A 22,516-nucleotide genomic window follows, 5' to 3' on the forward strand; every position below is an offset into this window, starting at 1 on the left:
CTGTATTTGCAAATACCACAGCAAAGCAGGTAAAATTTGCAAAATTAGCATTTTCTTGATATGACAATAAACATTTTTCAAATTGAACATATATCATGTAATTGGTACTACAACCAAACTTATTTAACAGCTAAAAGAAAAAGGCTGTCTTTAGCTTCCAAATAAAGAACAGTTGTCATGGGGAGTATTTTCAAAGCCAAAGCTTGTGCTTACTACGGGATCATATCTTATATCTAAGCAAGTTAAAATAAACATTAATTGCAGGAACTCTAACTAAACTTATTGCAATAAATATTTCTTTTCCTTTTTTATATACACACCAATGACTGAGCTAAGTAATTTAAGATTAAATCACAGAAAAGGGAATGTGCTATCGGATACATTAACCAAGGCAGTGGACTAAATTTCATTCTGCTGACGTGTTTAGAAGTACACTATTTGTCAATGCATTTTAAAGTCTGAGGAGTTTCATCTCTTCTGATTTGAATGGTTTCTGTGAAACAAAAACTTTGACAGACAGGTGTGTCAAGATTCTCACACTGCAGGAAGTTTTCTGAACTTCAAAATATTTTCCTGTTTGGCACTAATCTTCTGCAGCACCTGAAAAATTTAGACTTCCTGTGAAAATTATGCTGTGTCACACTAATGAGGATTTTTCAAGAGAAAAAAAAAAGTTTTCTCTGTTCCCTTCAGAACTAGTTTGAATAAGAAGCACTGAACAAAAATAACATGAGTGACATACTAACAGGCCACAGTTTGGAAAGTGAGCCTTAAAGAACAACTGTTGTCTTTGGCGACCCCAGTATAGTCTTTAACAGGCACAAACACTTCTCAGGCATATGTAAGAGATATCAAAAACTCAATAACTGCAAAGTGGTTACTCTCTTTAATTCCCCACAAACACACAAGCCTTTCTACAAAGCTTGCTCAGATCCACCCAAAAGGAGATCCACACTACATGGTCCACGTGACAACCTGTCTAAAAAGTTCAGAAGCCACAATAAGTTGCAACAAGCCAGTATCCAAGTCTGCATACTACAAATCAGTTACATGGGAGGAAAAAGGCACCTTGAATAACCATGGATGTTAGCTACAAGTTCAATTGTTTGCAAAACTGCAGCCAAACCAGTATTTCCCTAGGGTTTAACGTGAGTCACGTTGCTGCAACATGCCTTGTGGATGGAGCACACATATTGGATCATCATTTTACCTTGGAAGCCCTGTAATCCTGTTTCTCCTCTTTTACACAAAAAAAAGATTAATTTTGCAACAGCAGTAAGATTGCTGTATTATTGCAAATGATCAACCAAAAGAGCGTGGAGTAATTTGTCCCCTACTGTTTACAACCATGATTGGTACAACGTATATGAAAAGATCTGTCACAAATACAATGACATTCTGTATCTTTTGGTTCTGTTGAGTAGCTATTGGATTTACTGGGTGTCTGTTGGCAAACCTAAAGGATTTGACAAAGTAATCAAAGTAGTGTGAAAGGCCCAAATACTGGGAGATGGTGTTACTTAAGGTATTCTGACTCCCAAAGGCTGAGGTTCAAAAGATTTCTAGATCCCAAATCAAGATGACAGACTTTGCCAGGCTTAAAAACAGAGGAGAGGGATGAAGAGATTTACCCAGGTAGCGTCAAGAAGATATACTGGCAACATGCAGTAAGCAGAGATGACTGCAAGGGAGTAAGAAGAAATGTGCCAGTGTTTGAAAGGACAGCCTGCTAAGCTTGCTGCAGGCCAGAGGCCATCTCCTCACCACAGATTCTCCTTGACCTGCCATGGAGCAATCATCTCAACCTTCCTTTTGCTAGGCGTAAAGTCTTAAACCTTTTTTCAGCATGTATGTCCCATTGTTCCACTAAACAACTTTTCTATGCCACACTAGTCTGAATAAACATTTTTTGGATGTGCAATCAAAATCTGGAGTGCTTTAACTGATGAGCTTGCTTTCATAACTTAACCAGCTGAATTATTTCACCCCTAGACTGTAAACTCTGCTGCTGCCCTCTTCATAGCAGGTTACAGTGGTCCCTGTACTGGATCAACTAACAACAGTGCTCAAGTCAAGGATTTAGGTGTTGTCTGTTTCTACAAAGTCTGGTCACTCAGAGACAAAATGCCTCTGGTAGCTCTATAGCCACACTCCAGTGTTACGTGGCAAAATGCACTGCTCATGAGACAAAATACATCTCCTAAAAAAAAAAAATTCCTGAGAATAATGCTGTGACCAAGTATCACTTTTACTGTGCAAATGGAAAGCCAAATATTGACTATCATTAAGACTCTCAAACTATCAAAACAGGCAGAAAACGAGCTACAGCTACCCTAATCACAAAGGAGCAGAGAGCTGCTTAATGACTGCTATAACAGATGTAAAGGATAGCCATAATACATGCATTTGGTATTTGTATAATTCCATATACTTAGTACACAGCCTGTACTTAAGTCTGGAAAGTGGAGAAAGTAAAGCAGCTGATTCCGAAGTACAGCATTTCTTATGAGTTTTGTATGACAGATATACAGCTAGCAGATGTATTTATACCAAATATGGAGAGCTGCAAAGTATTAACGAAGGAGCAGAGATGCAAAATCCTGCACAAGGGAAAAGGTCAATTTGTTAATATGAACAGGTATGAACCAGACTGAGATTTAACTACCTCAAGTTGTTCAGGGAGCAGGCTAATGCTCTTCTCATGAGATCTCAGATAAACATGGCATAATGGAGTCAAAGTTATAAAGCTGTACATTAATTAAATACCATATGCATATGGATGGCCATACATGCATATACACCACATATTTCCCTATGGATTTCTAGGATGAAACAGGTCTGCAGGCACAGGTGGAATTTCAGTGTCAGCTAGCACTGAAAGAGGAACCAATTCAACTGCTAAAGACTTTTCAAAAATTGTGAATCTTTTATATATCAAGATAATTAATTTCAGAAATACACTGTGTTCTATTTCACAGCTATCTTTTGGAACACAATTATTCATGTGCGAGTAGTTTCGTATGTCTGTGTTGCTAAATATTTAAAGGATGAACGAAATTTTGAAGTTTATATTGAATGGAAACCCCTCCAACACTGTTAGGGATTGAGGAAGCCAGTTTTTTTCCCCCAACTGAAGAGACATTTCACTTAACAACCAGATCAAGTTTCACACTACCTCACCACTTGAACATCAGCAAGATCACTGTGACACTGCAGACGTCACTAGCAAGTATGTAAATTCTCTGCTCTAAATACCATCTATTATTAACTGGCTGTATTCCCTGTCTAATCAAAACCAGGCTGCTATCAAGTTACACAGAAAAAAAAAAAGAACACAGAAGAATTCCCTGTGCTCTGAAACATGAGACACTATGACAAGATATTTTATTAACTTAACACTAGAATAGGAACATAAGCCATTTAGCTCTCTTGTCTTTTCAGTTTCCGTTTCAGATATCCACTTCGAAAAGCGAAAGCCCTCTCATATGTATCTTTATTCAACCCCACAATATTACCATTCATGTAGTCTCAGCAGGGTGACCAGCAACTATTTATCTCAACCTAAGCATGGTCAAATCTAGCACATGACACAAATCTTGACAGACACATTTCTGAAAAAAATGCGAAGCAAAAGATATTACGGGAGACACTGATTCACATCTACTTTGTACTGGAGCATGTGTTCTTTTCATTCTCCAACTCACTGGCAGCCTTTAAGGGGAAAGGCTTCTCTATCTCCTAGTTCTAGCCTACCTTCTAACCCAGAACAAGACAAAAAACAGGATCATAATTCCTACTGAATAGGAAGCATGCAGCCTTAGATCGCATTTTACCTTTAGCTTCTAGAAGTAACAGGAAAAAGGGAAAAGAAAGAATTCCTGATCCACAACTTGTTCCGGGTGCAGAGAAGATGGCAAAGACAGGTCTACCAATTGTTCTATACCAAATAAATTAATATAAATTTAATAAATAAATTAAATAAAAAAGATAAATACTGCATCTATACACAATCCATGTGTTCAGCATGACCTCACAGGCATCTGTCACTTAGATCTGCTCCATAACTCAGGTAGAAACAACACAAATCCCTCTTTGGAACAACACAAGCATCTTTACAAATGACGCCTGATCACCAGGGTATAAGCGTAAAGGTTTGTGCTCATTAGTTGAAGCTACATCTCCGGTTTTTTGGAAGAAGAACTCCAGACAAACATGCCTCCACACGATACAAGACTTGGCTGCCAGTATTCCAGCACTGTGTTTTTGAAAAATATTGAGTAGTTACATCAGAGCTGAATTATAATATTTAAAAAACAAACAACAACAACAAAAACCCCCAGACACCAGCAATTATATTAACAACTGCTATTAAGAATGCAGAACAGTTATAGATGAGAGCAGAGGTTTGGGAGCAGTCCTGCCAACACCCTTATTCCTTTCTCCACTGCTTAAGAAAAACAAAAAATGAAATTGCCACGAACCACTTGATCAGAAGCTTCTGTTTTATGGCACTTTTAGAAATTATTATTCAATATCCTGCATAGAAATAATGACTTGGTATGTGGCAAAGTGTTTTAATCAATGCATGAGGGAAAAATAATTTTGGTTCTTCAGACAGGATATACACAATGAGAGAGATGGTTTGGTTTGATCATACAGCACATACAGCACTTTCTTTAAGAACTGGAATTGACAACAGATAATCCACAATTACTAACAAGATTTCCTTGTTTAAAAGGCAGCACTAACTGAGCACAGAAAATTTAAAGTACATATTTTAAGAGATGCCCAAGTACAGTGTTTTTTCTAGGCTCCCCAACAAGAACACTGCACATGAAGGCCTAATGCAAAACACTACCTGAAGTGAAAACATGCATCTAATTGTGGTCATCCATGCTGTTTCATCACACCTTCCATGACGGATAGAAGCAGATCAAAGTGGAATCACTGTTGGAGGCTCACAGTTCACCAAGGATCTGATAATGCCGAATTCCCGTAATTATCTTTGCAATGTACGTTTTTTCTTTTAACAGACCTGTCTAGTGTTCATGGAAAAGACTAGAACAATGCAGATAACCTAATACAAAAGCTATTATTTCACAGTAGGAAATATTAGCTTCCAACAATGAGTCTAACTGACACCAATCACAAGAGTGCCTTTGACTGCAACACTTAATATGAAGAACTGTTTTCCTTCCGAAGGCTGGGAAAAAGATGTTCTTAATAAAATCAGATGTGACAAGTGGTGGCCAGATCCCTGCTAGGGCCAGCTTGACTTTCTATTTTCTGTGTCACCAGGACACAGTGTCTGAATGCTCTGTAAGACGCCTTCTTCAGTATGAGCCTTTCCACTGTCCACAGGCTGCCCTCCACTGCAACACTCACTCCTATGCTGGCCATAGCATATTTACGCGTTCTGTAAAATTTCACAAAACCAAATGGGCATAGACATAATTTTGTTATTTACTGGACTTTTGTACTATAATGTTCCTTGTTGTGCAAAAAAGGCTGACCAAACCTACATGGCTCTTCTTGAACTAACGTAGCGTAAATGGTAGCTACAAAACTACCAGCAAGGGTCTTTCACCTGGATGGTCTACCTTTCGTAAACAGCCTAAACTAAGATTCCCAGAGCTCTAAACCACTGATGGGCCTACAGGAATGGATCTTCGTAGAGGACATACCTAGGTACCGTTCTTTTTTTTGAGGGGAGATGTCAGGAACTGTTGCTTCATCATAAGGTAACTAGAAAGCTCCCCTCCTCTATCTACAGAGAGGAAGGCTTCAGCAGTCTACCTCTATAGCCTCTACCCTGCTGAGTTCCCCTGCTGCCTGTCTGCAACCTCTACATTATTTCCTGCCACTACTTCTGGAAGCTTATCAACCTCCCTCACCTTAGTGTGCTGTTTTTCAAGGATGGAGGCAGAAGCCAGGCAGAAGTTTAGTTAAAGAAGGTGAATACTTCAGTACAGCACTGAAGCTCAGTTACCAGGGAACTGAGAAGAAGCAACTGTGTTCTCCTTGTACGTACCCTACAACCCCTGGTTCCCCCTTTTATTAAAATGTCCCGCCTCCCAGTACTTAATTCCGTCACTATGACAATCACCCCAGCATGAGACAGCACACTATGCCATTTTAGAGAGACAAGGGCCCTGTACAGTGGGCTAGCAGGGAACGGTTGCCCGTGTCCTCCTGGAATCTCCCACTGACCCCTGCATTATTGAAAAATGGATGTTTTAAATATTTGTTTACAGCTTTCTGGCAGGAAAACATAATCTCTCTCTGTAATTCTGGGTAGCTCACAGATCTTCTAGATCAAGCAAGAAGTTTCCTTTCAAGGAAAAGTGGAAATACAGGGAAAGAAAACTTGTTCTGACGTATTCCTATTATCTGCAGAGAAACTATTTGCTCTGTGATGACGGTATTTGAAGAGACTTTTGGTGATAGGCCTGGCTGGATCCAGATGGCTACCCATGAATTTTGGTTAAAATATGTACTACAAAAGAGATCTGTAAAGATTGCTAGACCAAACACAAGGTCTCTCTGGCGTAACAGCAACACAAGTCTAAAAAAGTTAACTGGAAAGGATATATATGGACTTGGCAACAGCTATGTACAGAGCATGAAGATTGTTCCTCCCAGCAGTGGTGTCATTAAATAAACACATAATTTCTAACCACATGACTGCAACATTTATGGAGATGGTGGTAAGAATACAATACTCTGATACTATGTTTATGCATCACCTGTCAAATACCAGCAACAAATCCTGCTGCCCAAAGCTTATCTGTAGTATTATGTTGCCTAACAAGCATTTCTCACAAATTGCACATAAGCAGTAAAGCCAACACGTTTTGGAGTATTTCAGGTTTGCCATTGAGACACTTTGGCACAAAGAAAAGGCTCTTCAGATTCATGGTGTGCATTTACACATGGCACTATTATTTTTAAAAATCTGCTTTTAAAACTTCAGTATATATATATACAGTGAACAAAGTAAGAATGACTGGAAAAAAGGAAAAAAAATAGGAGTCATTAAAAAACCATCACCATGAGCAAATACAGGTCATCCAGATTGGAAATCTCTTTTCTGTCACACATCAAATTTAAATGTTTCGCTTTGCAAGCCTATCCTTCTTTTCAGATCACGCATTACAACTTTCGCTATAAGAACAGGGAGGGACTACTGGGGAAGGATTAAAAACCATTATACTTAGTACGTGTTAATATCTTCATCCACTGAAAGCACCTAACATGAATAAAGTATACACATACCTATGTCTCTTTTCCTCAGAAGTCTGGCTGCTGGAAAGGAGTTAACCTAGATCAAAGCTGAAATGAAACTTTGAATCAGTAATAAATAACCTTCCCTTTCTGCTCTGCATTTTGTATTTCTCTCAAATAAGAAAGTTTGGGAAAAAAAGCTAGTGAGTCGTCATTATGCACAGGTCAGTAAATTGTCTTTTAACTTAGACTGATAAACAATTATTAGGAAACATCTCTTATGCAGCATAACACATCAGACAAACGAACCATAAAAATCACTTTCTCTCTTTTCCCAGAAGTACATAATTTGCCTTTAAGTATTTTCCACTGCTTTTAGTAGCATATTTTCCCCAGTATCTGCAATTGTATTTTTGCTGAAAAAAAACCTAAACAAAAAAACCTTTCCATATCTTTCAGAGTCTTAAGTCCCAGCCTCCTCACTTCTTTAAGTTACACTCAGTTACAGGACATTACCTTATGCTGCGCCTGTCAGGGGACAGAATGTGCCACTTAATATTAGCAGTATCTTACCATACGGTAACTCGGCACATTGTCCTAATACAGTCAGATAGTACTGGTAGTAGGCCAAACAGTACTAGGCTGTGGAAACCAGAAAATGCTATATTGACTTCTACAGAAGCAAGTGTACGTGAAGGCAGAAGGATGCCGCCATTGAATATGAACTGCTCGTTATTACACCTCTGCCATTTCTCCTTAACAAACCACAGTGTTTTCAACAATACAACTGTTCCAGCAGCTGTTCCTCTAGTGGCGCCGGAAGCTTCTGAGGCAGGTCCAGTGCCACCGCAAACATAACACACCCCACTTTCACATCAGAAAAATAAATGTCCTCTAAATATAATGCAAGGCTAATTCCTCTTTGGTCCAAGGCCCCACAAGGATGCAATGGTCAGGGAACACCACTCGTAAGATGTTTTCTTTCCAATAACTTTTTATTTGCTTGGGAGGAACTCCACATAATGACAAACTTTTGGCACATCACTATTTTGGCTTCACATAGTAACAGTGCCCATCATCCACACACTGTTATCTCTGGGGTTGTACAATCCACAGAGATGTACTGGAAACTTTGCAAAGATGTCACTAAACATGTCAGATAATTTAATCTTCCTAGATCTAATGTTGAAATAATTTTTAAAAACTCAATCCCACAACAACAAAAAAATACAAAAAACCTCTACAGATTCAATCTTCCAGAAGCACCTATCCTCCAAAGACACCTTTATGGTAGCAGCAGAAACATATTGAGCTATAAAGTCCATTTCTAAAATGACCAACATTTTAAGCATAACTCCAGGAAGTACAGATTACAGTACAAACATAAATCTCTCTCTCTTGAGCTTCAAAAACACAAAAAGATTCCCTGAACCTCTATAACTCTGCAAGGATTTTTTTCAAATAGAGGTCAGCACGAGCTCTGTTGGGTGCATACTGTTCCCTGGAAGTACACGAATGGAATGAAACTCCACCACAACCACGCACACTTATTTATGGAATTTTCTAGAAACAAATCTTCATCAATTCAACTTTTAGCCGGTTTACTTCTAAGGGAATCAAAACCAAGATCCTGTTCTTGTTCTTCAGCTAAACAATTTCACATTAGTCAAACCACAGTTACTTGGTTTCTGAGGCTAACTCACAATCAATTGAACATGGCAATGTTCTCAGAAGGATCCAGCAACCAGTAAAATGTGATGGGAAAATAAATTCCAGCTTTGTTTCCAGCCAGCAAATGCTTAAACAACTTCCTAGCTCAAGACAAAGCATTTCAACTTTTTTGCCTACCCCAGCCTTTGCACTTTCCTGCTGCTGAGGCTAGTATTGCTGAATGTTGTAGCTTGCAGCATAACGAACTGGCTAGTTTTCCCTTCCATGACACCCACCTTCTACTGAACAGCAAAAATCGACAGCTAAAAAATGGAGAGTCATAGCAAATGAGACTTCTCTATTTATCACACTGGTTAAGACTGACCTCACTTCTACAACTGTAGCTGATTCAGCACTTTAAAATTACTATAAACACCTGGGAACAAAACAGAGGGGTCAGTCAGTCTGCACATGTGCAATGTCTCTGACATCAAGCCTTCTATATAGGAGCCTGGGCTCCTAGTTCTGTTCTCAAGAGAAAAATCAGATACAAATCTTGCATACCTGAAGAACTTTATTAAATTCACTGGCATAATTCTGTGTGAGGGATCAGGACCTAAGGCTTGAAGTCAGAAGGCTCTAGAGAAGGTCAGGGAATCATGTCTCATTTGGAATGTGAAGTCACTGATGTGACTACACCATACCGGATAAAGGACAATTATACTTTGATTCCCAGTGCTCTCTAACAAGCAAGTTATTTCTGGCAACAGATTTCACTGTGATACATACTTTGAGAATATACATCTGCTCAGAGACAAGGGATACACCAGTTGGGAAAAGAAAAAAAACAAAAACAAAAACAAAACCCCAGACCTTCTTAGACTTTCTTTCCAGAGAAAGAGCTAGTTTCCGGTAATTTGTTCTCCTTTTTCCTGAAGGTTGTTGAAAATTAAATCTTTGTGAAGAAAAGTGCTCTGGGGACGGTAATCTTTCCAGGTTAGGAGAAAGTCGCTTTTTCTTTTCTTTTGAGGAAAAAGCCCCAGACTTTTTAGTTTCTTCTTTCACAGATGCTTAACTTCTCAAACAGCATCCTTGGAACTGTCAAGTCCCACATTAATTGGAAGCCGGGTATGGAACCAGACAGCTGCTTGATTCCATCAAGATTTTCACGTGATGGTCAGTACCATGCCATACAAGCACCTAAACCACTTGAGACCTCCACAAGAAGCCAAAGACCACTGCAGGAGATGCAGCCTTTAACCCCTGACATTCCCAGCCACCATCAGAGGATGGGGAGGAAGGTCAGTGGCCTCAGGGGAGTGCACAGGGAGTCCTGTCCATGGAAGAGGAAGCCCTCTGACCTCCCTACCTTCCATCAGTTAGCCTTAGCAGCCTTTACCAGCCAGCAAGGGAAGTATTTCTGATCTCTTCATCTGCTTGTTTTTTACAGTACCTCTCAGGTTAAAAAGCAGAACGAAGCCAGGTACGGGTATGGCCGCGCTGGGCGAGAAGCGTGGTGGGGAACCACGCCGAGGCAGGCAAGTGCCCACCGCCTTGCCGGGGTAGCCTGTCCCACCTCTGCAGCAGAAGCCGGGCCGAACTTCCATTTTACTGTTGTAAAAGTTCGTGAACTTCTGACAACGTTCTGGGTTTCCCTGGCACCCAGAGGAGATCACAGCTTCCCAGTGGAGCCCATGCACACTACTATAAGTGATAAAGCACGGCTGCTGGATTTCTGCGCCACGGCAGAGAAGGATTTCCATGCTGTTGCATGAAATCAGAAGCAATATTTATACGCCTTGCTCCTAAAAGTACGACATCAGAGTTTAACGCTGTGCTCGGGCCGCCTCTTGAGGAGGGCGGATCCCGGCTGAGCGGAGATATTCGTGCTTAATTTCAGCCTGGACGCAGAGACCCCTCGCCAGCTCTTCCCCACGAACTCCAAACCGAAGCCAACGCCCAGCGCAGGCGCCGCCGCGCTGCACACGCACCGCCCCGGGGAGCTCCCCCGCGCCGGGACTCCCCGCGTCGCTCCGCGGCCGCCCCTCACCTGCGGGGCAGCCCGGGCAGGACCCGCGGCCTCCGCAGCGCTGCGCCGGGTCCCCGCGGGCTGCCGGCCGCCCCTCCCGCTCCGGGCAGTACTCACAGCCGCACGGCGCCCTTGTTTTCCCGCCTGCCGGCGGCCCGCGCAGCCTTCGGCTCCTCCGCGTCGCAGCGCGGCTCGCTCGTGAGCACCATCGGCGCTACACCGCACGCCGCCGCCGCCGCACGGCACTCAACCGGCGAGCCGGGCCGGGCCCGGCCGCCCCGCCCCGGGGCGGGCGCCGCCGTCCTGGGCCGGTTGGAGCCGGCGCGCGGGCCCGCGGCGGGAAGCTGCTGACAACCGGTTCCGCCCGTGCCCGCGGGAGCTGGCCGGCGCCCCGGGCCGCGGCGGGCGGGCCGGTCCCGCTGGCGGCCGCCGAGTGACAGACGCGACCCCCGCGTGTCCGATCCGTTACGCGCCTTAAATTATTCAGTCGGGCCGTTGTGGCGTGAGCCGGTGCCTCCCGCCGGCTCGAACAAAAGACGCCCTTAATGTTTCCTACGGGCGGGCAGGAGATGCGATTTCACACACACACGACCTGAGGAGGAAACGTGGCCGTGACCGGGAGCCGGAGGGGAAGGCAGCCGGGCCGGGCCTGGCGCAGCCTGGCACGGAGTTAGCGGGCCGGCGGTAACGCGCAGAAAGAAAGTGGGCTTCCGCCGGTCTGTGCGAGCGTTTCTTGGTGTCGGTGTGAAGCGGGGCAGCAGTCCGAATAGCGGTGGTGGCCTCCAGACAGCTGAACTAACGTGAACGTCTGTGGTGATTAGCTGGCGTTTCCACCGGTGGCTGCCACAGGTGGTTTTTTTTGTTTGTTTCCTTTCTCTTCAGCAGCACCCCAGGCTGGTTTGTGCGCCCTGGAAATGACCTGTTGTGGTGTAAGAGACAGGGTGACCGCAGCCTTCCCCCGGCCTCTGCCAAGGCAGCTCTCCGGGAAGTTGCATACCCTCAGAAATGTTACATGGCAGAATTGGGCACAAGTCATCCGGCGTGGCAGACACAAATGGTCGACATGTGGGTGAAAAATGTTTTCATCACCTGGTTAATGCCTAAGTTGGGGTTCAGTTTGGTAAAAACGTTTTCACATAGCAAAGATGGAGTCTGAGGCTGTAGCGATACAATCTAGGGAAGGCCAAATTTGAGATTAGAGTGCAAAGTAACATCTCTAGAAAAAGGTCCATTTTCATGGTTTAACGTGTTGGTATAGATTAACAGAATTACTAATAGAATATATTGTGTTCTTCCTAGCCGCTGGACTGTTCAGAGGAGGTAGAGGGAGAATACATACAGGAGTGCACATCAGGGTGGGAGAGAGATACCAATGTACATTTCAGATAAAGGTGTGTGAAGCAAATCAGTCAACCTTCCAGTGGCATTGTTAGGATTGCTTGACAATTATACAGTATTTTGAAGGTGCAAAAACTTATGTCTTAGGCATTGTTGTGATATATGCAGGAAATTGGTAAAAAGAGATGTTAATGATGAAAAGGCTCAGGACTGCCATAGCTGCTTGGGCACAGAGGTCCTGCAGAAAATGTGAGATTGCTGTATGGTCTTAGCTAGACCAGATGGATTTAATTAGCTTCAGTCCAAGAAAATTTAAAGACTGTGTGCCAAGCTGCTTGGAAAAAAAGACATTTTAAATGGCTGTATTTCTGGGAGACAGCATTACCTAATGTTTATGTATTATTTAACATGAAAACCAAGGCACATGTGGAAAAGAAATGAGATGTAATTTACAAGAAAGATTCTTCAGACCTCTTAGGTCCTGTGCCTGTGAAACTTTGCTGCCTTATCCTTCTGCTGTGAAGCACCTGGCTTGGTTTGGCAACACATTGCAGAGCCTCTCCCACCTCCTTATGCCAGATGCAACCTGTGGCTATATAGCAGCGTCTCATTTATCCAAGGAATAAGAGAACAGGCCCCATTTCAGCTGTCTGGCCTGTGAATAGAGCTGGAACTGAAAGAGTCAGGGAAGGCTGAGTTGGCATCTGTGTCTGTTTGGACCCAGGACCCTTTGCTAGGATGTAGCAGCCTATGTGAGGTTTTGGGTTCCCTGGGAATTGGTCTCATATCAGTGTGCACTACCAAGGCATGCACAGTATGTCCGGAATCAGTAGGAAAAGTGACTGCCTACCCTTTGTCTCATTTTTGGAGGCCTTTCATTGCACTAGAAAGGCATCAGTTGCTATTTTAGTCCTAATTTTGAGGCTGAAGGCAGATTTGTGGTTGAATAACTCTGATGTAGCTCCCACTCCTGCAGAACAATGCTGGTTTACAGTAGGTGAGAATCTGACTTTTAGATATTTGAACAAATAAAATCAACTGACTTTTGAGTGCTTAGATTTTCAGTCTCTGGCAGATTTAGCTACAGGAGAGAAATGCTACCACTGACTGCTTTTTCACTCACCTCCAGAGTTTATTGCCTCTACCACAGTAGTGCAAGAACTGGGAAGGAACTGCTTGGTCCCAGGAGCTCGGTCTCTGTTTTAGTTTAGTCTGGCTCCATTCTCAAGGTATGCAAAGCTCTCTGTTTCAATTAATCAAGATACAAACTGTAGAAGAAACTTAACAAATTGATGCCCGCAGCCTAGACACTAAAAATGAAAATACTTACTAAATACTTCATTCCATATCATGCTATCTTAAATCCTGACAGGGACTTGGTTCTGGCAAATTTTCAATACATGCCTCTTTAGTACATTTTGTTATAATCTGTTAGTGACAGTGGAAGTAATAAGCAATGACTACAGTTTTTGTGAGGATTTGAGAAAGAAACTCTGTGGGCAAGATTTGTCAGACTGTGCGTAGTGCAGCAACTCCAGAGCAAGAGGACACACTCCCGACTGATAAAAGTCCTGAATGCTAGGATTCTCAGTAGTATGTATCAGGAGTGCATTATATTAAACAATCAAATGTGCAGCTGCTCGTGTGGGTGCAATATACTTGAAAACCTTATCTTTTCTTTTGGTATGATGTGGCAAGTCCTAAATATGTAAACAAAAAAAACCCAGAAAGGATCTTTTACTGTACAGTTATAATCGCTCGCAAATACAGATACAATAAAGCAAGTATTTGAAGACCAAGCTGTCACCAACAGAGACCCATTGTTGTGTTGTTTTTGAATTTCACTATTGGTTTTTGTTTGTGGTTTGGTTTTTTCGTTTATTTTGTTTTCAGACTGTTTCTTCAATTTATAAGAATAATTGTGAATCCTGTCTTGAATGACATGAGCAAAGGAAGAGTAAAGGAGCCCAATGAGACATGCTGGAAAGGCCTAGAGGTTCTTGAATAGGATATTGCTGATGAAAGATAAAAAAGACAATCTAGCTGGAAATAAACAAGGCTAGGTTGTCTTAATCAGCAGTATTTTTGTGCCTTGGGGTTTTATTTCAGTACAGTCATTAAGGCTGTTCATAAAGTATTTCTTGGCTTATACGTAAATGTGCGGAAACTTCCTGGGGAAGGAGCAAAGCAGAAGATCAGTATAGTGATTTCTGGCATTCTGTATAGTTTGAGCACATTTTTTCTCAGTAGAGAATCTTCTGTACTTCTTTGCAGGTGCAAAAACTTGCAAAGAGGTACAGCCTGAACAACCTGGATACAGGTACTTTTGAATTATAGGTCGTTATATGTCTTGTCTCCAGTTTTCTATATGATATTCTGCATTGGTAGGATTCTGTGAAAGCTACTCAAATGCCTTGGAAGGCATTCAGTGATTAAAGACCCACTAAATACATCCTTATATTACTCCATTGGCATACAATAGGAAAGCAGACTTATGCTAGATACCATAGAAATAGAATTTGTGATAGTAGGAGACACAAACTAATAGACATTTGGAAAAATGTTGAAACAGTGAAAAATTTTGATTTCTAGAATACACGTAAGTCAGCCACCAGCCAGACTGAAATGGTTTACTGCCTGGGAGGTGCAGACTAGGAGAGACAAAAAATCCCCAAACCCTGCACTAACAGAGTGGTGCCCAGAGAGGCTGTAGAGTCTTGTCTTTCGAGGTTACAAGACCCAGCTAGACAAAGACCTGATCTGGTCTGGGATCAGTGGTAGTCCTGCCTTAAGCAGGAATGTTCAGAAACATCTGCAAGTCAGTCAACATACCTGAAGTATGCTCAAAATTAAGGGAGTAAATCAAGGTCCTAAATAGTATGCAGAATATAACTAGGGCCAGAACACTGTGAGTGGTGCAATTCTGTAAGGAGTGGAAAGCAGTTTTGGCCAATGGATCCCCATTGCTTGCCTGGATTAAGAGTCTAGTAATTTACTTGGTTTTAAAAACAGGAGATTGCCTTATAGAGGTGTATGTCAGGTGATTGGTTTCTTCTGAGCTGTTCGCTAGAAGTCCTATCTGCCTATCTGTTCCTGTTTTTTGTTTAAACGAGCCTGGATTATTGTATTTGTTTAACTCCTCTTTGGACAGGGAAGTGCACAGGCCATAGTAAGTAAGCTGGGCTGAAAGCTACGTAGAGCCTGTGTCACCACAAATGGTGAGGCCTGCTGAGACTGTTACGGCTGAATACTGAAGCAGTTGGATGAAATACACAACACTACAGTTATGTGCTATAGCAACCAGCAGGAAAAAGGAGAGAAATTCTCACACAAAAATTCTGCGGTATTAGTAATGTGGTGTCAGCCTCCCTCATGGTGAATGTGTAACACATTGTATGTGTATGTACTTCCATTTGATACCAATGACCTTCACAGAACTTACTCTGTAGAGTCATAGAAGACACACTGCATGCTGTGCATCTTACCAATGTGTCTTACTGTGTGTCATACTGATCAAAAGAACAGTATGGGAAGGAGGGTTAATGACAAAACACAGTAGAACTAGTGAAATAAAGGAACATTCATCTCTCTCCAAATTGTTCATACAACATTCTTATATTCTGAAAAAGCAACCTGTGACATGTAATAATTCAGTTCTGCTACCTATGAGGTGGCGCTGAGCCAGCTGGCACTTTGCTGAAAAACACAAATCAGTGTCTCCTCTTGGTTCATGAAAAAAAAAGCAGTCATGCCATACTTCCCAAGCAATATATTGCTGTGGATGCCTCATTGATGGCATTAGTAGAATGCTGTGATGATCTTGTCTTTTGTAATAGAAGTACCAAATCCCATGGCAGTGAAATCCATTTTTCTGCATTTATAACCATCATTTAATATATTGTCCACCTAGGCAGGAAAAGATAAATTAGTGTATTGCTTGTTCTATCCTGGTGGATCAGCTTAGCTTGATTTGTCATCATCTGCTTATAAATGTCCAAAGGAAGTCTTGGGTGGCATCCAAGGGTGTCATCTTTGTGTACAGATTACGTGGACAAAAATTTTAAATGAAGTGCACCAATATGTTTAGGACATCAAACACATTACATGCATCTCATAAATAATGTGCATACATGTGTCCTGGTTTTGTTAAAAACAAGACCAGTTCTCTTTTAGTGAATTTTCCTTTCAGCTAAGTTCTTTTAAGTACCTTCTAAGTAACTGCATGTTTTTCAGACCCTGTACTCCGAAACTGATAAGAGTGACCAATGGAATGCACAAGAAGCTCATGTTTAGATTTATTGCTACACCAACCAAGAAGACTGATAAGATTTTACACGTCCTGTAAGTGAGAGGGGCGTATTTTCAAGGAGGGGCTGACAGAACAGGTGACTAAAACCGACTGAGTATTCCATCCCATCCACGTCATACACCCTATAAAAGGGGGAGATCACAAGGGTCTCGCTCTCTTCGACCATGGCCGGCATCTGAAGAGGACCCTGCCAGTTGTGCCTGCAAATCTGAGGCCTGGCTCCAGACCCTGCATCCCTGAATCCAGTTTCTGGTTTGCTGTGAAGTCTCACCCAGGACCTCCGGGTGCCTGCCCTGCAGCCACTGGAGTGATGCCAGCTGAGCATCGGGCAAAGCTGCTACCCCGGGAATTTCAAGATTGGTTTTGTATATTTTGTATATTTTCTCTATTAATTAGTAGCATTAGTAAAGCCTTTAAAACCTTTCCAACTTGAAGCCTCTCTTCCTTATCCTTCTTATCACCTTTTCCTATCTAAGGAGAAGGTGGAGGGGGGATTAGCAGAGAGCATCTGCCATGGTTTATTGTTGCCTTGCAATTAAACTTTGACAACATGTATGTAATTATTTGAGCTGTGTGTCATATGGATACCTCTTTGAAGCAGATATGCAAGCATGCATGCAAACATTTATGTTATATCTAAATATGGTGACCATTTTTTTGAAGAGAAACCTTTAGTCATCTGGCAGTCTCTGAAGAGTAGCAGTATAGTATGTTAAGTATATAATAAAGTGAAAGCACAGCTTCTTTGAGGATAAGCTGAAACTTCCACAAGAAAAAATAGTGCCCAGACTTGCCAGGAGATTAGGAAAGGATTATTCTTACTCTGAGGAGAGGAAGGTAAAAGTGAGGGACAGAAGATAATGTGAAAGAATGAATCATGCTATCAGTTCTCTCACAGTCTTTGCATCACATGGGTTGTGAATAATAAGCTATTCTACTGAGCTGGGTAGACTTACTCTTTTGTCTCATTTAGAAACAGGTACTACATTACTCTGTGGAGAAAAAAACAAAAAACAAAACACAAACAACAATGTAGATATGTTTTGCATAGCAAGGTCACACAGAGTGAATGCCAAATCCCAGGTGCAAGCCTTTGAGCAGCAAAGTGGTTGCCAGTGTTTTGGGTGCTCATAATTGAGCTATAAAGACAATATACCTTTTAGAAGATCATAGAATCATTTAGGTTGGAAGAGACCCTCAAGATCATCGATTCCAACCGTAACCTAACTCTGGCACTAAACCATGTCCCTAAGAACTTCATCTGTATGCCTTTTAAACACCTTCAGGGATGGTGACTCAACTACTTCCCTGGGCAGCCTGTTCCAATGCCTGACAACCCTTTCCGTGAAGAATTTTTTCCTAATATCCAATCTAAACATCCCCTGGTGCAACTTGAGTCTGTTTCCTCTTGTCTTATCACTTGCTACCTGAGAGAAGAGACCAACACCCTCCATGCTACAACCTCCTTTCAGGTAGGTGTAGACAGCAATAAGGTCTCCCCTCCAGCCTCTCTTTCTCCAGGCTAAACAAACCCAGTTCCCTCAACTGCTCCTCAAAAGACTTGTGCTGCAGACCCTTCACCAGCTTCGTTGCCCTTCTCTGAATGTTTTCCAGTACCTCAATGTCTGTCTTGTAGTGAGAGGCCCAAAACCAAACACAGTATTCAAGGTGTGGCCTCACCAGTGCTGAGTACAGGGGGATGATCGCTTCCCTAGTCCTGCTGGCCACACTATTCCTGATACAAATCACGATGCTGTTGGCTGTCTGGCCACCTGGGCACACTGCTGGCTCATGTTCAGCCACTGTTGACCAACATACCCAGGTCCTTTTCCACCAGGTAGCTTTCTAGCCACTCTTCCCCAAGCCTGTAGTGCTGCCTGGGGTTGTTGTGACCCAAGTGCAGGGCCCGGCACTTGACCTTGTTGAACCTCATACACTTGGCCTCAGCCCAATGATCCAGCCAGTCCAGATCCCTCTGTAGAACCTTCCTACCTTCTAGCAGATCAACACTCTCACCCAACTTGGTCTCATCTGCAAACTTACTGGGGGTGCACTCAATCGCCTCATCCAGATCATTGATAAAGAGATTAAACAGAACTGGCCCCAGTACTGAGCCCTGGGGAACACCACTCATAACCAGCCGCCAACTGGATTTGGCTCCATTCACCACAACTTTTTGGACCTGGCCACCCAGCCAGTTCTTCATCCATCGCAGAGTACACCCAGCCGAGCCATAAGCTACAGCTTCTCCAGGAGAATGCTGTGGGATACTGTGTCGAAGGCTTTACTGAAATCTAAGTACGCAACATCCACAGCCTTTCCCTTGTCTACTTGGTGAGTCACCTGTTCACAGAAGGAGATCAGGCTGGTCAAGCAGGACCTGCCTTTCATAAACCCATGCTGAGTGGGCCTGATCACCTGGTTGTCCTGTATGTGCTGCATGATGGCACTCAGGATGAGTTCCATGACCTTTCCTGGTACCGAGGTTAGACTGACAGGTCTGTAATTCCCTGCATCCTCCTTCTGGCCCTTCTTGTAGATGGATGCACATTTGCCAACTTCCAGTCAACTGGGACCTCCCTGGTTAGCCGGGGCTGCTGATAAATAATTGAAAGTGGCTCGGTAAGCACCTCTGCCAGCTCCCTCAGCACCCTTGGTGGACCCTTGGTGGAGTCCACCTGGCCCCATAAACTTGTGTGTCTCTAAGTGGTGTAGCAGGGCACTCACCATTTCCCCTTGGATTATTGGGGCTTTTGCTCCCCATCCATGTCTTCTGGCTCAGGGGACTGGGTACCTGGAGCACAACTGGTATTACTGTTAAAGACTGAGGTGAAGAAGGCATTTAGTACCTCAGCCTTTCCCTCATCCTCTGTAAGTATGTTTCCCCCTGCATCCACGAGAGGACAGAGATTCTCCTTAGCCCTCCTTTTGTTGCTAATGTAGTTATAGAAACTTTTGTTCCCTTTTAAAGTAGTAGCCATGCTCAGTTCTAGTTGGGCTTTGGCCCTTCTAATCTTCTCCCTGGATAACTACACAGCATCCTTGTAATCCTCCTGAGTTGCCAGCCCCTTCTTCCGATGGTTATAAATTCTCCTTGTATTCCTGAATTCCAGCTGAAGCTCTCTACTCAGCCAGGCTGATCTTCTTTGCCACCAGCTCGTGTTTTGGCACATGGGGACAGCCTGCTCCTGCACCTCTAAGATTTCCTTCTTGAAAAGAGACCAGCCTTCCTGGACTCCTTTGTCTTTCAGAAATGCCTCCCAAGGGATTCTGCCAACCAGCCTCCTAAACAGGTTGAAGTCTGCCCTTCAGAAGTCTGAGGCAGCAGTTCTGTGGCTCACCCTCCTTACTTCTCCAAGAATAGAAAACTTGATCATTTCATGATTGCCATGGCCAAGGCCACCTCCAACTGACACATTACCCACGAGTCCTCTGTTCACAAACAACAGGTCCAGTGGGGCCTGCAAGTTTCCTTAAAAAGGCTCACATTCCCACCCAAAAATCTTCAGGGAAAAAACTTGAATGTAGGTATCCTTTTTTGTGCCCAAACAAAAATCCATCTGTAATAAAACAATCAGTTTATGCTACAAGTTGTTACACAGTTTTTCTGTTATTCTGCTATATGAGAAAGATAGGTAAATATTAATACCAGATCACAGACGAAAACACAAGTATTTAAGTGATTTATACATGGCAATGCACTATATGAACTTCCAAGCCACGATTATAGTTGAGGACCCTTTTGTGTTGCACTTCCATGACTTTACATTTAGAAAACATACCTCTCCATACTGTATTTTTTTCTGTATTGTTAAAAATTATATACAAACTTTACCTAATAACGTTACTGTCGAATGATGAATCTTCGCTCTTTTTTTTTAACAAGCATTTGATATACAACCTGCATTTGATTATTGCTAAGGCTGATTTTAACATTCATAGCAGTATGACATTCAAAGAGCTAGTGGCCAGTAGTCCTGATCTAAATTGTGTAAAAATTTCATTCTTTTGTGTTCAATATTTTTTTTTCAGGGTCAGTCTGAAGAGTGGTCAAAACCATAAGGCTAGAGAGTTCTCTAAAGTTTAGTAGAACTGGATGGAGGGTTACACACACATTATAGAGATGGGCTCCAAAGGGAAGGCTGAGATCCCTATTGTTTTTGCCAATATTTTTATCTGGACTACTGGAAAATGTTTTGTTCTAATGTCAGAACAACTCTGTATGTTCATGTTGATAAAATGCTGCATACACATGCAGCCAATACTTTTATCAATACAAATCTGTGATCTATTATACATGGCTGACACCTCAGCTATAGCTCCAGAGTCTTGATTTGCTTCTGAAATCAGTTTCACTCTGTGTCAGGAATAACATGTTGCCATGGTGATAAACTGTAAGCTCCTCTGCCTGAAATGTTAATAACCTCCTGGATTCTGTAAACAAATTTGTGCTTACCCACATGGTGCCAATTACAGTGAGGTGAAAGCAGAGGTATATAAAAACTTAGGCATACAGTCAGTTTTTGTCCTCAGGCATGAATAATTAGAATAAACAAGAGCAATCATTAATTCAGTAAAGTTTCTGTGTGGATGTATCTTCATATATGGGAAATATGCCCTAAATAAATAGGACTGTATTGAAAATAGTACCTAAAAACGCGGAGCCTGGCATTTCTTTTTCCCGAAAGCATTTTCCCTGGTTTTTCATGTGTCTGGTTTTGGGTGAGTGTATCATGACTATGACAAACATGTGAAAAGCAAGTTTGGTGAGAGCTCAGTCCAGCTGCTAGCTCGTTGTGTGCAGTCATGCATTCTTCCTGTTAGATTGTCTAGTATTTGCAGCCTGCTATTCCACTTTTGCCATTGATAGAGGTATAGTTTTGCAGCAGGTCTTTATAGTCATATTATCCATCTTACTGAAACAGCAGTTGAGTAAACTGGATTTCCAGGCGGCCCACACCTGCCACTTGCTACTTGGCAGGCAGGTTGATTATTGAGAAATCTGAGGCAAAGGACACTGTTCTTTATATGGGCTGATCATGTTGCTGTCAGAACTTATATGATAGCTTTTTGTGTACTGGTTATCTAGTGATAAAGAAGTTGGTAAACCTGTCTGTCCAGTGTTCCAGTCTGGACAGAGAAAAGAGGGCAAACTTTCTGTTGCCCAAATTAGAAGTGGTTAAACATCACCTACTTGTGTTGAACCCTGCATATGCCACTGTATGTACTCATGTCCCATACCTAATCAATAAATAAGATCAAGAGAGGCATACAAAACCACAAGTGGATGTTGTTTTAAAAAACAGGTTCTAAGTTATTAGTTCTAGGTAAGAGCCTTTGAGAACTCTAATTAAAACTTAAATTGTCTGATTCCTTATTTGCTGTTCGAACTGTTGGACTTTATCTCTTTGATGTTTGAGTTGGAAGAAGGAATGTTGTGCAGATATAATATCAAAAAGCTCTAATAACATTTTAAAAGAGAAACAATGAGGCCAGAAAATTTATTTATATTTGTGACCCAATTAATGATATGAGCCATTACCCCATATAACAAATTAGTGCACAGCTACAAAGAAATATAATTCAGTCACAGAAAGAATATACAGAGGTGCTCCTTCCAAATCACTCTTTAGAGTGGCTGGGTGCTGAGCAGATATTAAGGACAGTGCTTGGTAAAGAATTTTCAAGTTGATTAAGAACCAATAAATGTCCAAAGCTACTTTGAATAGCTTTTTAAACCTATTTTATTCATAATGGCTTGACATAAATACTATGGATGTTTGTCTCTCTCCTGCAGTAGATGGGAAGGGGTAGGTGATAAGTGCAAGTAAACCTCTGACACTGCCTTCCCTCATTTATCTATGCTGTTTAAAATGCACATGATTTATCCAGACCTCTTCGCTAAAATGAATTCCACCTCAATGTGAGTCCACAATCCAAAGTATGAAGACAGATTTTCCCTTAAA

At 42.2% G+C, this 22,516-nt stretch overlaps 1 protein-coding gene across 5 annotated transcripts in view; it reads right to left on the reverse strand.

Annotated features, from left to right (window-relative positions):
• Positions 1-11,176, reverse strand: part of GRAMD2B (GRAM domain containing 2B) — a 33,243-nt gene extending 22,067 nt beyond the window's left edge. For 4 of the 5 annotated variants that reach the window (XM_065655971.1, XM_065655970.1, XM_065655969.1 and 1 more), the window contains exon 1: positions 11,021-11,176. In XM_065655971.1, the coding sequence (XP_065512043.1) occupies positions 11,021-11,112 (92 nt within the window). In that variant the 5' untranslated portion in view covers positions 11,113-11,176. Of the gene's footprint in view, positions 1-7,275; positions 7,325-11,020 lie in introns of those variants that run through there. The other variant, XM_065655972.1, reaches the window with a different exon arrangement.
• Positions 11,177-22,516: the final 11,340 nt, after the last annotated feature.

Source organism: Caloenas nicobarica, chromosome Z (genome assembly GCF_036013445.1).
Source record: "Caloenas nicobarica isolate bCalNic1 chromosome Z, bCalNic1.hap1, whole genome shotgun sequence".
Lineage (NCBI taxonomy): Eukaryota > Metazoa > Chordata > Aves > Columbiformes > Columbidae > Caloenas > Caloenas nicobarica.